Raw genomic sequence first — 18,614 nt, 5'->3', positions numbered from 1 at the left:
ATGCAGTTCTTGGGATCCCTGGGTGGCGCAGCGGTTTGGCGCCTGCCTTTGGCCCAGGGCCCTATCCTGGAGACCCGGGATCAAATCCCACGTCGGGTTCCTGGTGCATGGAGCCTGCTTCTCCCTCTGCCTGTGTCTCTGCCTCTCTCTCTCTCTCTCTCTCTGTGTGACTATCATAAATAAATAAAAATTAAAAAAAATAAAATGCAGTTCTTGTAAAAAATGTAAGCTACTAACAAATAACTTGTACTTCACTGTTAGAAATTGTAGTTTTTGCTCTTGGAAAGGTTTGATGTCACATACTCATTTTTGTGCAGACATTTGTTTACTGAATACTTCCAATAATTTAAACTCATAAAGAATAATGAAATATATATATATAAATTTCTAATTAAAGTAAAGAGAATATAAAAGAAATGAGAAAGCTCAGTAATAAATTTTAGAAAAGCGAAAGGGAATGACAATCATGCTGTATAGTTTTAAGTGGTTGTGATTTTAAAAGTATCCAGAAATAGAAATATATATTAGAATCTGAGGGATGTTTTCCTCTGTCATTTCACATGACTGATTTATCATCCCCAACACATTAGTGAGGGGGCATATAAAGTAAGATGTAACGTGGGGATATAGAAAGTTGACCAAGAGGCAGCTACTGTCCTCAAAGGTAGGTTGGTAGAGCTCTCTCCCATTTTAGTCAGAAAGCAGCAGAAGCTATATGGGTTGCCTCAGGTCTCACAATGTATAAGCTCAGTTTTCTTTTCTCATTTTCTACTCTGTTGATTCATTTGTCAAAGCTAAACAATAACTATTAAGACGCTGTTTTCCTGCCTTTTGGTAGTCCAATAAGTATGTGTCATTACATTGCTAGAAATAACTCTTCAGTTAGCTCACTTTGCTTCTCTCCTCCTGTCAAATGCATATAGAACCATGCTCATTTCAAAATAAGTTAGAAGTGGACCCTTGTTGACTCCTTTTTTTTTTTTTTTTTTTTTAAACAGAGGCCTGCTATCCAGATCTGTTTTGCAAGCACAGAGTGCTTCTCCAATCTTCACTCATGTTTATGCAGCATTAGTGGCAATTATAAACTCAAAATTTCCACAGATCGGAGAATTAATTCTCAAGAGGTTAATTCTTAATTTCCGAAAAGGCTATCGAAGAAATGATAAGGTAAATCTGATGGGCTTGTAAATCAACTGCCACATAGGGACAGACTAATAATCTTGTATCAATAATGATAAACAGTGTTGATTTCTACATAGGAATTCTTTTTAAAAACTGCAGAACATTTTTTTGTTCCATTAAATATATTAGCTACTAATGATGAGCTAAAAAATGATGGCTGTAACTGTACAATTATAATTATTTAGCCAGAAATGCCACTATTTTGCTTGTAATAGTTTTTATCTTGTAACTTTCTCGTAAGAAAAAAATTATCCTTGTGTGCTACATATTTTAAATAGCGTGTAAGTAAGCTATAGATTTAGTGATTAAATGAAAATTCGTTTTAGTTTATAGATTAACCTTGTCTCTACCTTCACTTTTCAGCAACTTTGTCTTACTGCTTCAAAATTTGTGGCACATCTTATTAACCAAAATGTGGTAAGTAATTATCAAAATTTGATGCCACTTCATTGACAGTCTATTTTTGTTTTGCCTTATAGTCTTTGAGAAAAGTATCTTGGATGATATTTTAGTTTTAAAATGATAATAATTGTGTTTAATCTTAAATATAAAAAGGAATGCAGAACAAGTATTTTATGAAATTAATCTGACAGTTAATACTATACATGGTTATTCAGCTACAAAATCCTTCAAAGATTATAACTTAATCATATTTATGAGACAATGAAGTTGATATTTTTTCTATACTATACATGGTTGTTCAACTACAAAATCCTTCAAAGATTATAACTTAATCATATTTATGAGACAATGAAGTTGATATTTTTTCTTTTGTATCTGTTGTTCATAAGAATGTAATACTATCTGATATTATATAAAAAATCTTTTCTCTGCAACAACATAGTATATAAAATCATATATTCTTAGAATCAGTTTATAAAATGCAAATTAAGTAATATTAATCTGTTTTAATTGCAAATAATTTTGTCTTTTTATTGTTCAGGTTTTGTATTTTGTATTCATTCATTGCTCCAGTCATCTGTCCATTCATATATTTGAGTTTTGATTTAGCTTCTGTTTAAACTTCAAAATGATAAAATTGCTCTTATTCATACTCAGAGGTTTCCTTCAGATATATATTATGTTTAATTATATGTGTTATATTTTGAAGTCACATTTAATCTTATTTATCTACCATCAATATTTTAATTCTTTCCTATATGAAATTCTTTACCATATGAAATTCTTTCCCATGTTCATTCTTAAAAACCTATTAGATTTTTTTTTTTTTTAAACCTATTAGATTTTAACCTCGTAAGTTAAATTATTGCAGCGATACTTGCTTCTTCCATGAAGACCATGGAAACTTAATTTCACATATCTATGTGAAAGCACAGAAAGTGTTAGTTTTTGAATATATATTCACTTATATTGAAGATATTTTTTGCATTGCCACAAATCTGTTAAAATGTTAACTATTTTAAATCTTCCACTGTGGTACAAGGCAGTGTTTTCTTATCACTGATGTTAGACTGTTCCCTCCCCACCATCCCCCCCAAATAAAAGCATATGTATTTTTGATGTTATGCTCAATCAATGGAAAGGATATTTTCATAAGTTAAGACATAGACTGTTTCCTTCCCCATCTCAAAGAAGTGTCCAAACTTAGAAAGGCATATATATGACATCTTGAAAATGCTTCCTAGTACATTTCTTTTTCACAGCAAAGCTTTTCAGTAGAATTTTATTCCAACCCTACCTGGCATGGTTTTGAAGTATTAATTTTTGAATGGGGGCCAGTGTCAATAACTTGCTATAGTAAATTAAAAAAAAATAGAGGGAAATATTTCAAAACCGTCTTTGTGTACCAGAAACAGTTAATATATATTCTGATAAAATTATCCATGTAATTTAAAAACTTATTTACTGTATAACAAATTGCTGATGGAATGAACTAGGAAATAGACATAAAACGTTGTGGTGTGAAGAACCACTTCTTTACTACATATTACATTTTAGTTTTTATACACATTATAAAAAGTATAGTATTACTATTCTATAGTGATTGTAAAAAATTAATACATAATTTTTTAACTTCTGTTTTGAAGCTACTTATGGCATTTCCTGTAGACATATTATTTCCTATATATAATGTGTAAGAATTATTTCTTTTGGAGATAGTTGTAGTAAATGTAATAAATTTAGACTTCTGAATCAATCATCTAGAAAGTTTTAACAGATACAATGAAAGTGAAGAAAAATTGTATCCCATATTTGGAGTATTTCTGTATGCATTCTAAAATTTGGTCATCATATGAACAGTATTATTGCTACAAAAACCGATTTGCTAATTTTTTAAATTACTATTGACAGTAGGTTAATATATGTGAAAGCATTTTCTCTATTCCATATGTCTTCATTCTATTTAAGGCACATGAAGTTTTATGCCTAGAGATGCTCACTTTGCTCCTGGAAAGACCAACAGATGATAGTGTTGAAGTAGCTATTGGTTTCCTCAAGGAATGTGGCCTCAAATTAACACAAGTGTCACCAAGAGGAATCAATGGTAAGTATATACCTTTGGTTTGACATTGAGCTTTATTTGAGTATTACAATATTTTTTGCTTATTTTATTGGTTTTTTTTCTTTCACTTTCACTTTAGCTATATTTGAGCGCCTCCGAAACATTCTTCATGAGTCTGAAATTGACAAAAGAGTTCAGTATATGATTGAAGTGATGTTTGCTGTACGGAAGGATGGATTCAAGGACCACCCTGTTATCCTAGAGGGACTGGACTTAGTGGAAGAAGATGATCAATTCACCCATATGCTCCCTCTGGAGGATGACTATAATCCAGAAGATGTTCTTAGTGAGTTGGATGGTGGGGGGCAGAGGGAGTTGGGAAGTAGGACACCATAAATGTAAATATAGAAAATAAATAATTTTTAACTTATTTTTTCAAGATGTTTTCAAGATGGATCCTAATTTTATGGAGAATGAAGAGAAGTACAAAGCTATTAAGAAAGGTATGTAGAGTTTTATAATCTATTTTGGATAAGTAGAAGCAATTTGTGTAGTTCTATTAATACTAATAGAAAGGTTTAGATTATTGACCTAATGAAATCTCTGCTCTTAGGAAGCCATTCTCCTCACTATTTTCCCATGCATCATTTTTCTGTCTAGTGCTGTTTGTGGTCTACTTCATTCTAAATTATTTACCTTATTATTCCTGTCCTCTTTCCCTCTATTCAAATCATACAGACCTTACTTAAATCTCTTTCCTCTTAAGAAATGTCCATATAGGGGTTCCTGAGTGGCTGGCTCAGTTGATTGAGCATCCAACTCTTGGTTTCAGTTCTGGTTATGATCTCAAGGTCCTGAGATCAAGGTCTGCTGTGGGCTGTATGCTTAGTGAGGCATCAGCTTGAGATTCTCTTCCTCTCCTTCCCCTCTGTCTGTGCATGCTTGCTCTCTCTCTCAAATAAATCTTAAAAAATAAAGTCCCTATATTACTAGCGGCCTTTATTTTAACTTCACTACCACATAAGAATTGGCACTTAAATTGACACCCAGTTTAATATTCAACTAGATATTATGCTTTATGATTTCTTGAGAGTAAGTTGATATCCTGATAAAATCAATCACAATTCCAGATAGGCTATTAGTGCTCGAAAAATTAATAAATTATTATTATCATTTGTATGTCATCAGTATATTATGAGCACTAACTTTGGATAGACTTTGGTTTTTATTTTGTCTGTGCCATTACTAGCTAAGTGACCTGGAACAAATTACTTGTTTGACGTCAATGTTACTTGTTTGTTTAAGGATAAGTAAAAAATATTGTGCTTTGTATTATCACAGGGCAAGTATTTAGGTAATGCACTTTTTTTTGACATTTGTATCATTTTTCTTCTAAAGCTAATTTTCAGGGCTATCTGTATAATTATAATTTTATGGGTTTATTTCCCTTGAGTTGTGTTTTTATATGAGAAGTATTTACTGTTCTAAATGCTCTCAGGAAGAGAGAGCAGGAGCCCTAGAGCTCTGTCAATCTCCTGCATTCTGTGCTGTTGTCAGGCTTGGAAGTAGAATGAAATAGAAAGTAAGATGTAAGCAGCTTTCCATTTCTATGAATTATTATAAAAATCCCGGTTTCAATAAATAGATTACTCTCCTCAGGTGCCATTTTCCTAGGGGCATTTCATTGCAATAGCCGGATTCTTTTTGCTATTACAATTCAGTTTCTTAACATGAAGAATTCCTTAGACCCATTTTGCCTTCTTATGAACTTTCTTTACAGTATCACTCAAAGATGCTAAATGTTTTTATGAAATTTTTATCATACCTCATATGAATTTTTTTTTTTAACTTAGGAACTCCTCATCCATTTCTTTAGGATATCGGTGGTTGAACAATGCTAGGAAAGTAGTACTTTCTTTATTGTAGCACTTCTTAAGCTCTTTGAACTTAACTTCCCTTTATACTCTAGAAAAGTATTTAAGACTTCAAAGAGCTTTTTTGTTTTGTGGGTTACATCTGTTGACATTTACTTTATTAGAAATTAAAACTGATAATATTAAAAATACTATATCATTTCAAAATTACAGAAACTTAGTGTTCATATTATAAGTTATATACTTTTATGAAAATAATTACTTTGTGAAACAAATTTAAGAAAAATGGCCTGTTTTATATTTTATACAATTTAATGTCTGACTTAATAGGAAATCGATTTTCATATTGTTTGTGATTTCAGTCTATTGCAGTAGGTTGTTTTGATTGAAGTATAGAAGAAAATAGGTAATATGAGGTTGGAAAAGAGATCAGTATTTTAATAGCCTTTTCAGATAATGTGTATGTTTTTCCTTAGTACTCTGCCAGTATTTAAAGGCTAATCGTTTCTTAAAGATTAAGTGGAATGTGAAACCTGAAACAATATTCATGAATCTTCATATTCTAATTCATTAAATTCCATTGGCCTCTCACTTTGAATGGATCTTTTACCCATGCATGATTTTCCAACATGTTCAATTGGTCATTTAGAAAATGCCCATTCACCCAGTTATGCATGTCTTCTAGGTGTTAACATGTTAACATTATCAAAATTAAATGAACACATTAACACAATATCAAGAAATCACATTTATTAGTATCACCTTAGAGAAGTTTAAGTATTGGGAAGCTGTCAAGCTCGGAGGAATGGATACCACTTCTCTAATTTTCTCCTGAGAGCTCTAATTTTATCATGGTAGTAAATACTGTTAATTATTTTCCCTGAAGTGACATTCTCACTTTGTATTTGGGAAAATGTCTGCCAAATACCTAACAACTATAGTGTGTCAGTCATTCTCTCAAGTAAAAAGAAAAACAGCACTGATTCACCTTGCAAGTCAAAGAGTTTCACAAGTGCTTTTCTTTGAGATAACCATCACGTGACAGTGTGCATCTGTCTTTAACAGAAGGGCTGTGTACGAATTCATCTTTTGCTACTCAGATGATTATATATGCTTACATTTCGGGGTGAGATTCAGTGAAGTTAGCAGTTCTCTACTTCTTCCTCAAGGACATTATCAAGTCAGACTGGCTCTTTTCCCACCTCTGAGAGTATGGCAGTAAAGAGCACAGTGATGGCTGGTGCACTTTGGTGCCTTGATTCGTGCTCTGGTTGCAGCAGCTTCAACCCTCATTGCTTTTGGACCTTTGTAGATGGCAGCACAAAGAAAGGCAGATAATGTCTGGGTATTGTTATGAAAATAGTTGTGACCTCACAAATCACCTGGCAGGTGTCACTGATCCCCCAGGGGGATCAGACTATATACCTTGAAACCACTGCTTCATTCTGTTAATGAAATCCAGTTGTCATTGCCTAAGTAATTTCAGTAAGTAGATTCTCAAGTGGAGAGATGAGGAGAGGATGATGTAAACGACTAGACAATTCATTTGACCTTCATTCTTTCATGAAATGTTCTTCTAGAACTGGCATAAAAAAAAATGGCCACAGCAGGAAGTGGGCACAGCTTTAGTAATTAGCACCTTAGAGTGACCCAGGTGCACTTGAGTTTTAGGTCTTACAGCATTTGGGAAAACAGCAGGAGTGCCTGTCTTCCTACTATTGAATACTAAATAGTTTCCTCTCTTTAAAAGTCTGTCTAAGCCACATTATGTAATAGGAAACTAGACACTTTAGGTTATTTCTTGAAGTCACATTTGTCAGAAATATTCTTGGGATTTGTGTGTCAGCTAAGGTTTGAATGACAACTCTTCATTTTAATAAAATGATTTATTTTTCATAATGTGAAGTTTACTGAGAACATTAAATATTATATGTAGAGCCTGTATAATGCTCACTTAAATATAAGAATTTGGAGTTTCCCTAAAATTAAGTTCACTCTAAAAGTTTATCATAAAAACTCTGATTGTAAAGGAAATGCAAAATACAGTGTTAGCCAGCTTTATAAAATCTTTTATCATATAACAGCAGACACCATTGGGCAAAATATAACATTAGTTTTTCTCATTGTTTTTTGTTGTTGGTTTTTTGGGGTTTTGTTTTGTTTTGTTTTAAGATTTTATTTACTCATGAGAGACACAGAGAGAGAGAGTCAGAGACACAGGCAAAGGGAGAAGCAGGCTCCATGCAGGGAGCCGATGTGGGACTTGATCCTGGCACTCCAGGACCACGCCCTGGGCCGAAGGCAGATGCTAAACCACTGAGCCACCCAGGCATCCCAGTTTTTCTCATTTGTCAACTATTAATATGATGACTGGCCTTTATGTTGTCTCTTATTTATATCATTGTTTTCATCTAGTTTTAGATGTGAGTTGTATTTTAAGTGATTTTCCAGATGGAGTGTTCATCTTACCAATTTTTTAAAGGCTTTTAAACTTATGTTTCTGATTACATATGGAATGTCTTGAGATTCATTGTAATGTTCTATTTAATAGGTATATTTTATTTTATTTTTTTTTAATAGGTATATTTTAGAATAAAAATCTCATTATTATTTATTCAAAGTAAACACTAAATTATACAGTTAAATTTTTCTCTCTTCTTTGTCTTTCGGAAAACATTCGTAGCCTAAATTCTTGCTTTCTATATCTAGCCTTAGCCTTGTATAATAGACTGTCTCCTTTCTGATGCTGAACTAAAATTTTTTGACTCCAGTATTCTAGTTTCCATTTATAATTTGTTTTTCTGGTGCTCTTGCTCTTTTGGAAAACCTTCATCTACTTTTTGTTGTTCTTCTCATCCCTTATTTTATGACCATTTTCTACCTGGCAGAAGAATGAGGATCCCTGGGTGGTTCAGTGGTTGAGCATTTGCCTTCAGCTCAGGTCGTGATCCCGGGATCCTGGGATTAAGTCCCACAACAGGCTCCCCATAGGGAGCCTGCTTCTCTCTCTGCCTATGTCTCTGCCTCTCTCTGTGTGTCTATGTTTCTCCCCCTCTCTCTGTCTCTCGTGAACAAATAAATAAAATCTTTAACAAAAGAAGAAAAGAAGAAGGATACATATGGCTCTCTGACCACCTAGGCAATAACATGAGGCCCCTGTGCTCACTTTCTTGGGTAATAAACTGTAGCCACTGTGGATTTTGGTGAACTGAGAATTATCTTCTCAGAATGAGATTCATGTTTATCACTTTCTCCTTAATATTTTCCTATACTGTGTTCTTGTAGAAATTCTTGATGAGGGAGATAGTGACTCAAACACAGACCAAGATGCTGGAAGCAGTGAAGAAGAGGAAGAAGAAGAGGACGAAGAAGGAGAAGAAGATGAAGAAGGTAAAAGTATGGCTCGTTCAAGTACTACTTGTAAAATACTCTGAAGTTTAATTCTTAATGTAATCCTCTAAAATAGTGGTTCTGGATCAGTGGAGGTCTCGCGGCTGCTGTTGGCTTCTGATGGGTCAAGGCTAGGGATGCTGTTAAACATCCTACAAGTTATAAGACTGTCCCCCTGCCCCCGCCACAACACGGTATTACCTAGCTGGAAATATCAGTATTGCTAAGTTGAAAAACCCTGCTCTAAAAATATTAAACAAGGAAATCATTTTTTAATATCAGCATAATTTTGACATTTAATGCCTTTGAGTATAAACTATGAATAACATGCATTCGTGTCGAGTAATTTCTGCAACCCTGATATGAATGTGACAGATGAGAGTGGCAAGGTATTTGCTATTCATTTTGGCAAAATAGAGAGGGGGAGGCCAAAATATGTGTTTGTACAAAGCAGACATGATGTTCTTCTCCTTCAGCTTTGATTGCTTTATTTCATAGAAAAATGAGCTCAGAACTTTATTTTGGTTAAGTCTTAGTTAAGACATTAGAACATACATAAAACTGGTCATTATTTACTTATATTACATATTTGAAAATATTAAAAGTATGTCTTTCTGTTCTAGGACATGATACATTTTAGTTTTGTCTTAAAGTGTAATTATTCTTCTACAACATATTTAATAAAAACAAATTTAATTTTTTTCCAGTGTCTTTCTTACTTAAAACATTTCCTAACTACATACATTAAACTTTAGAATTTCTTTGTTTTCTGTGAAAATACTGTTCAAATAAAAACTATCAAATATTTATAGAGGAAGAAAATTCATTAGATAAGAGAAAATTTTGACAAACACACATATTTATATTGAACCCATCTAGTCTGTCATGATCCAGTGTTCTCTGAAACTGAATTTCTATCCATAATTTACAATTCTTCCAAATTATCAAAATACTGTTTATAGCTCTAAAAATAATATTTCACCAAACAACAGCATGAGTGCTGCCTCTTATAATATCTAAATGAGCAGGAGACACAGAAACAAAAATAATATTTCTGGCTTGATTTCTGACTTCTTTGAACTGACAAAAGTTATTAAAATACTCTAAGATGCAGAAGACAAGAAATGGATACTTTGAGCTCTGCAAATGCTTTACACTGTAGAAAAGAGTATTATTAAATTCATAGATTCTAAATATTTATGAAAAATTATCATCTAGAGATATATTTTCAGTCCTTCATGTTTATTTTTGTAGTTTCATAACTTTGTTTAATTTCTTTCAGGACAAAAAGTGACTATTCATGACAAAACAGAAATTAATCTAGTTTCATTTCGGCGTACAATTTATCTTGCTATTCAGTCAAGGTAAGAAGATACTGCAGCTCAATTGATCCCTTTTTTTTTTTTTTTTAAGATTTTATTATTTATTCAAGAGAGACACAGAGAGAGAGAGAGAAAGGCAGAGACACAGACAGAGGGATAAGCAGGCTCCATGCAGGAAGCCCGACATGGGACTCGATCCCAGGTCTCCAGGACCACACCCTGGGCTGAAGGTGGCCCTAAACCTCTGAGCCAGCTGGGCTGCCCCAATCCTTAATTTTGATAGGGGATGGACAAGAATGGGATTTTTAGAATCTGATGACAGAAAACTAGATATTCTCAAACTACCTGCCCAACCTCATAGATCCCTGCTGTTGCTTCTTTGCGTCACAAGAAAATTACCTTTACTTATTTGGAAGGTCTTATTGTATTACATAATTAAATGGATTTTTTTTTAACTGTGTCATTCCTTATAGTTAAGTATCACTAATAAGAACCTGAAGATAATTCTGTATTATAGAGCTGGCACAGTATATAATTATAGTGAAGATATATTATTTTTTTATTTGGTTTCTAATTCTGATTCTAAGCACAGAAGCACATAACTTTTGGATGCTGATTTTTTTGTGTGCACATGGAAATGAATATAAATGGAAATAGGAATTAGGAAGGTTTTGAGGATCCTTTGAAGTAATGTTAAGTAAGAACTACTGTGATGTCATGTGAATATCCTATTCCCTTTGAAGGCTGTGAGTTTGGTTTGGAAGAGAAATAAATGAAATATTAAATGCTTAGTACATCTGTTCTTTATGCGAATCAACCTATTGATTTAATGGGCACAGTGTTTACATTTTGCACTGGAGGAGGAATATTTTCTCAGTTTTGTTTTCTTACTAGGTTTTGTATATTTCCATTTAGTATGATGTAATAGCAAAAATGATTCATACGTAGGAGTCATCCTGTTTTTATTCTGTCTGAAAACTTTTTGGCTTAGATTCATCTTCAGAAAGATGTTAAAAAGCAAAACATTAGCTAGAAATATTTTTGGTTTATCCTTACCTATTTCTTTGCCTTTCACATGAAAGAAAAATCTATTAACTATTTTTTCTTACAAACTTAAAGTGGAAAATGAGAATTTTTTTGTTATAGGTAAAAATTCTTAGAGTTTGACCTTTCATTTATCCTTTTCTAGAAATTCAACAGTAATCTGTTGTAAACAGCAGATTTACTGTTTTAATATTGCTGTTAACTTTGAAGAGTTACAGGAGAGTTCTTTGAATAATTATTTAAAGGAAACTGTTTTTTAGTTTACCAAACCTTAATAATCCTTGAGTCACACAAAAGATTCGAAAAATAAAAGCATTAGACAGGTGACAATCACAATTATAGAGTAGTACCAACACTGGTAACAGCAACACTGTTTTAGGTGTTGGTATTTAAGAGTTCTGAGCTCCCCCGATGCCTAGTAAAAGTAATTTCTATATGATTCTATATGACAAAGTTTACGATACTTAATATCTCATACATATTTTAGGAAAGAACCTCAAAGACTTTGATAGTGTTTAAAGGACATGTTTGGGGGATTCATGTAATGGGATCTTGAAATACAAAGTTATTGAATAAATAACGCTCTAGACTAATAAGTGCTATTGTTAGTCATTAAAACAGCTGAAATGATTTTTTTCCCCCCCAAAGCAACAGTACTCAGTACTAATGGTTTTAGTGAGATACAGGTACGGGGAATTTAAGTGTATACACTCTTCATGGAAAGCCTTTTGGTAACATGAACCAAGGGCTTAGTGTTCATACCATTTGACCATTCTTCTTTGTTATATTTCTTAAAGAAATATATATTGATAGAGAATTATATATAGAATTGTTCATTATGGGGGGAAAAAAAGACTATCAATACAAATAATCCAATACAAATAATCAAATGTCCATTTTATGCCACCATTGAAAGTTAGGCTAATGGGAAATTATTATTGATGCAGGCAAGTGGTCTGACTTAATGTGAAGTAGGGCAAAAATTGTACAGACTGTATAGTACTGCACCAGTAGTATTATCTTAACTGTTGAAATAGGTAGACAGATTCTAGAAGGAATGCATTAACATGCCATTACCAGTAACATAAACAGTAGTTGTCTTGAGAGGAGATTGGATTATAGATTCTTTTGTGTCTGTTTTCCAGTTTTTTGTATTTTTCAAAAGTCTTATGTTTATAGTTACAACAGCCTCTACCAAATATAAATCAATAATGGAATATAATCAAGTCAGATGGCAATGAGGGCATTTTATAGTTTGTTTTTGGAATTCTTGCAAACAAAACTAAGGTCTGACAACTGAACTGTGTGGTGACTTTATTTTTTTAATTTCTTTCCTTTTAGACTTGTTGACTGATCTCACTAGTACTCTTACCTTCTTTTTACTATCCTGGCTTCTAAATGACCCTCTCTCATTTACACAAAACAAAATCAGACAATTGGTTTTGTTATTGAAAAGTAAACATTCTTGTTTGTTCTTGTTTTTAAATGATGTTCCTCTCTGATTTTGCATTTTTGAAGCTGTAGCATCAGAAGGAGGTGGGACTATCATTTTCCCACCAGAGTTTCTTAGATTGGAAATATTAACAAAACCATTAGTAAACACAACTGAAAAACTAGCATCATGTAAAATCACTTTCCTTACCCTTCCTTCAGTCACTGTTTATTTGTGTTGCACCTGAAATTCAGGGAGGCCTGGGTGACTTAGAGGTTGAACGTCTGCCTTTGGCTCAGATCCCAAAGGCGTGATTGCGGGGCCTGGGATCAAGTCCTGCATCAGGCTCCCTGTCTGCCTCTGCCTTTGTCTCTGCCTCTCTCTCTCTGTGTCTCATCAATAAATAAATAAATTCTTCAAAAAAAAAAAAAAAAAAAAAACCTGAAATTCATTTGATTTAGCAACCAAAAGTAACTGAAATATCAAGCAAATTTAATTCATTTAATTTTTACATTTAGTACAACTTCAAAACAATCTTGGTGTAGGGAGTTAACACTTAAAACAAGAACAAGAAAAATAGACTATCACATAGCTAACTTTCTCACTGACTCCTGTCAGATAAAGGGAAGTTATAAAATATTTTTCTTAACTAATTGATTCATTTTTCAGAAATTGCAGGGTTTTTTCATGCATACTAATTCTGTTTTAAAAAAATTAGAATTAGAAAAGAAAATATCAAATCTTTAAAAATACTTTTTGGTGATATTGCTATATTGTTGAAGTTTATCAACTACAGTTTAGTATTTTAATCTTCGTGCCAGATATTGTTTAATATTACCTGTTGTGAAAGCTCTTTCTGATATATTTCTTTTTTCATTTTAGTTTTTTCTTTTTAATTCCATTACATTGTACCATCCTGGGTTATTACTCTTATGCTTATGAAACTCAATAAATATCAGAAGCTGAGGAATCAGATGAACTATAAAACTAAATTCATAGTCCTCCTATTTCAGTGGCTGATTATTTTATATGCTTGTTACCAAAGAATGAAGGTTTGAACAGTCTACAAAAAGTGCAAATATATTAGCATTTTTCCTGAATTGAACTCACATTAAATTTGATAATTCTCTTAAGCATATTGGAGATTTTTTTTTTTTTTAAGATTTTATTTACTCATGAGAGACACAGAGAGCGAGAGAGAGAGAGGCAGAGAGACACAAGCAGAGGGAAAGGCAGGCTCCATGCAGGGAGCCCGATGTGGGACTCGATCCCAGGACTCCAGGATCACGCCCTGGGCCGAAGGCAGGCGCTAAACTGCTGAGCCACCCAGGGATCCCTTGATATTGGAGATATTTTTAATGAAACTTATATGAATGTAGTATAAAAGCAATTTTGTTTTCCTTATAAGTGATTTTGGTTATTTACTATATTTATACTTAGTTTTTGAAAATGTAGAAGCACTGTGTTTGGGTATGAATCAAGATAACTTATAAATGTGGTTAAGCACTGGATGTCATGCTGGCTCTGGAGCATCTTTTACCTCTTCCTGACTTGGGTCAGAGATAAATGGAAATATTTAGCAATGTCATAAAAATTTGTCTACTTTTTGTCTATGTATTTGCCCAGTTTGGACACTTTATATAAATGGAATCATACTTTATGTGATCTTTTATATCTGACTTTTTCACTTCTTTTAATTCAGAGTGCATCCATGTTGTGTATATCTCAGTAAGTACTTCATTCTTTGTAGAGTTAAGAGCAATGTCTTTTCTATATACACAATTCAGGACTATGAAGTTACAGTAAAAAAGTTATTTAAAACAATTATTAAAATAAGGTCCTTGTATGATTTAACAATGCGGTGAGTTTTTAACCTAACTCTTATGACTATTTTGTCTCTACAGTTTAGATTTTGAAGAATGTGCTCACAAATTGCTGAAAATGGAGTTCCCTGAAAGCCAAACAGTAAGTCAGTATTTTTTTTCTATTAGGAAATGATATTAGGTATAAAAATGTTTAAGACAGTTAATAGGTATTATGAATTGAAACAATATCTATAACATCGATATTCTGAAATTTTAAAATAACTTAAAACTTAGTTCTAAGGTGTTTCATAAATGCTCCTCATTGCAGTGAATTAAATGGTCTGCTTTCATGGGATGTGAAAAAGGAGCCAGTCTCTCTGACCCACTGCACTTTACATAAATTTCCTAGTGGTTGCCTGTAAATCAAATGGTAGCTTAAAATACAATAGGAAACTTGTTCTTTAATGAATTGCCTAGTCTATCTTCTTAATGTACTAAAGCATTCTTTTCTGGTAGAAATTGTAATGATTACCGCACATGTTGCTACATTGCTTTAATTGGCTATAGAAGAATCTGTCTTTTTTTCTTTTATTCATTATCTCAGCAAAATGTATTCTGCGTACACTACATGTCAGACACTCTGCAGGGTTTCAGGAATTCAGTAATCCACAAAGCATATTATATTAAGCCCCCTCTTGATGGGTGGAACTCATAATCTTATAACTTTGTGTATACTTCACTGTTAAAAGTATCATAGAACCCTAATGTCAACAATAATAAAGACTAGATTGAGTAGGTTATCTTGGGTGTTTTTTCAGTTGTATTCTTACGTATATTCCTCCCTGCCCATCCACATTTTAAATCCTTGGAACCTGAGCCAAGGCTTTTAGGGTTTTGCTTTTCACACGTTGCTTTACTTGCTTTACTTTATATATTCAACTCTAGGCTCTTTGGTTTCTATTTCTAAAAGATCTTGACTATCTGTTCCTGTTTGGTATAAGTGATTTGCCTTAAGGCTTTAATTATGATCTGTTATGGGAATTAGCAGACTGTAGCCCAGGCCCACTACCCGTTTTTTGTGAATAAAACTTTAATGGTATAATACAGCCATGCCCATAGGTTGGTGTATTATGTATACTTGTTTTCACCCTATGGCAGCAGAATTGACTGGTTGCAACAGAAACCTTATGGCCTTTAAAGCCTAAGATATTTACCATCTGACCTTTAATTTAAAAAGTTTACCAGCCTTTTTCTAGATGACGGATTTCTTCTTAATCCTATGGTATGTAATTTTGAGAAGAAATTATTCTTTTCAAATGTAAAAAGTTCTTATTTCCCTCTTAAAGTTTGTTTATTGGTATATTAGTAACAGTGTACCTATTGGTACCCTGGGTGCACTTCATGTGTTCACTTTTGAAAGGAAATAAATTAGTGAATTAACCTTTCAAATTATAATTGAAACTGAAATTACTGTATGATCTTTTCACATTATTTGAGGAATATAATTAAGTCATTATAAGTTTTATTAATATTAATTCAGAGGATAGTTGTTCTAGAACTAATCTTAACATATTTTGATAGCAATTGGAAGTGTCTTCGTGCATCTATTTTCATGCACTCAAAAGACTGTCCTAAAATTGCTATAATATTTAATTAAAATGTTAAAATATTTAATTATTATAAGCCACAGGGAATAACTCTTATAATTGCATTTAGTCTAGGGAAGAAAGAAAGTTGTTTTGCAAGTAGCACTGACTTTATTAGCAGTGCTGTCAGCATAATACCACATTATATTGTTTAAAACCTGATTAACTGTTATGTTATTGTAAAATACAGTTTTGGTAGAAAGAGTTGAAAATGCATTTTAATATATCAAATTAACATAATATTGCAGAACTCCGAAAAACCTCATTTTAACTTTTTAGTACTATATTAAATTTTGACAAAGTATATCTTTTCAGGACTTACACATTAATAAGTGTTTTTATTTAATTGAGATAACTTGTGACTAATCATAAAAAAATAATTTAGCAATGTAATGACATCTAAAAACAACTTCATATTGTGAATTAAGGCCTTTTGAGTAGATTGTTTTATACCTAGATGATCAGTTTCCAGAACAGTGGTGTCCAATAGAACTTTCTGCAGTGATGAAAATATTTATATATAGTCTACACTGTCTAATACAGTAGCCACTAGTCAGTCACATGTGGCTTTTGAGTACTGAAAATGTGACCGAAGAACTAAAATTTTAATTTTAGGTAATGTTATTTAACTAATTCGCTAGAGGTTACCATGCTAGACAGTATAGTTCTGGAGTATCCTGTGCTTCTTTAGGACCCTTTGCCTCCCTCTTGCACATAGATATATGCAGTAAATATTATAGACCTGAGCTTTAAAATACTTACAATATTTACTTAGGTTATATTTCACGTTAAATATGACCAAATGTCAAAATTGCAAATTGAAAATACAAAGGTAAAATTAAATAGCAGTAAAAATGAACTGAAAGGGTATTATATTTATATATATATATATATATATATATATAAATAATTAGATGTATGTGTGTAACATTTATTTTGAGGCTAGAAAATCCAGCTATAGAGATACTTTTTCTTAGTTCTTTTAAATATATATTTTTTTTATTAAAGAATGTCTTTTAAGTTAACATAGCTGTGCTTATTTATGGTTCTGTAAAGACTCATGTTCTAGCTCTTCCATATTAATTAAATACATTCCTTAATTAATTGAGCTTAAAGGTGTTTAACTGAATTGTTAGGTGGCATATTGATGATCTGTATTTTTAAAGATTTTGTGTAGTCTTTTTAGAAAATCTATTCAATCTCTTCATGGTGTATCTGTTTCATATAGTAGATTTTCTTGAAGTAGTTCATACTTAATATGAATTTAGAATTTTATAATCAATCTAATTAGCTTAGATGACAATGGAAACTGTCAGCCAGGCTGAAGGCTTTGAAAGACTGTATAGGCTTGACATAGATTGAATCGTTTGGTCTTAGTAACTTAAGCTCACAAAGGTTCGGAAGTTCTGTATGTTTAAACCCTTACTTAAAAATTCAAGCTGTCTCTATCGTATTGATAAGTTGTCATATAGCATGGATTGTGTTTTGAATCATTAATGCAATTTTTCTTCCAAATAGAAAGAACTCTGCAACATGATACTTGACTGCTGTGCCCAACAAAGGACATATGAGAAATTTTTTGGCTTATTAGCTGGGGTGAGTTCAGCCTCATTCTTCTTGTTGGAATTTTAATAGAATCACTAAGGGAATCCTTAACATGAATATTGTGAATTGATGTGTCTGTTTTGTGGTCTTGTCTAATGTAATAGCAAATCTTTGCTCAAAACTGATCGCTCTTTCCTTCCTCGGGTTTCCCATCCTCTGTAGTTTCCTCCTTTCCTGCTTCATTTTGTAGTGCCTTATTAGCATTGCATATGATTCTTCCAGAACTTTCTGAAATTCTATATGCTTTGTAACAATTTCCCAAAGAGGACAATTAAATGTTGCCTTTTCAAAATCTCAACACAGTTTCTGAAGTCAAGTACATGCTCAGGCAACACAAATAGACCATGAGCTAAAATAAAATAAGTTTTTAAATCTCAACTCTACCCACGGAGAAATATATTTGTATAGTATGCAAATGTATGTGTCTGTGATAAGCTACCTGTATAATTTTGTTTTAGTGTATAAATCCTAGGTAAATAGGGATGATATATATTACCTTCCTTTTTAAGCATTCCGTCATACAGCACAAAAAGATTGATATGATATATAAAATGTTTACTAATTTTTGATTCAGTAAATTTAGGAGGATCTGATATGCTCATAATGGTATTGACAGTCAATTTTTAGTGGTGTTGACATTCAATTTTTTTTAATTTATTAGCGATTTTGCATGCTGAAAAAAGAATACATGGAATCCTTTGAAAGTATATTCAAAGAACAATATGATACCATCCATCGCTTGGAAACAAACAAATTGAGAAATGTTGCTAAGATGTTTGCTCACCTTTTATACACTGATTCACTTCCATGGAGTGTAAGTAGATGGGTTGATATTTATACTTCTTTCCCA

At 32.5% G+C, this 18,614-nt stretch overlaps 1 protein-coding gene across 11 annotated transcripts in view; it reads left to right on the top strand.

Moving 5' to 3' along the window:
- CWC22 (CWC22 spliceosome associated protein homolog) overlaps positions 1-18,614 on the top strand; it is a 59,311-nt gene that overhangs the window by 30,739 nt on the left and 9,958 nt on the right. For all 11 annotated transcript variants that reach the window (XM_035696406.2, XM_025460373.3, XM_049106369.1 and 8 more), the window contains 10 exons: positions 999-1,167; positions 1,546-1,599; positions 3,553-3,688; positions 3,786-3,992; positions 4,087-4,149; positions 8,806-8,910; positions 10,193-10,274; positions 14,613-14,673; positions 17,678-17,755; positions 18,426-18,578. In XM_035696406.2, coding sequence (XP_035552299.1) covers positions 999-1,167; positions 1,546-1,599; positions 3,553-3,688; positions 3,786-3,992; positions 4,087-4,149; positions 8,806-8,910; positions 10,193-10,274; positions 14,613-14,673; positions 17,678-17,755; positions 18,426-18,578 — 1,108 coding nt within the window. The remainder of the gene's footprint in view (positions 1-998; positions 1,168-1,545; positions 1,600-3,552; positions 3,689-3,785; positions 3,993-4,086; positions 4,150-8,805; positions 8,911-10,192; positions 10,275-14,612; positions 14,674-17,677; positions 17,756-18,425; positions 18,579-18,614) is intronic.

This window comes from Canis lupus, chromosome 36, assembly GCF_003254725.2.
Source record: "Canis lupus dingo isolate Sandy chromosome 36, ASM325472v2, whole genome shotgun sequence".
NCBI lineage: Eukaryota > Metazoa > Chordata > Mammalia > Carnivora > Canidae > Canis > Canis lupus.
Note: the sequence above shows the minus strand (reverse complement) of the source record. Positions and strands in the feature narration are given on the sequence as shown.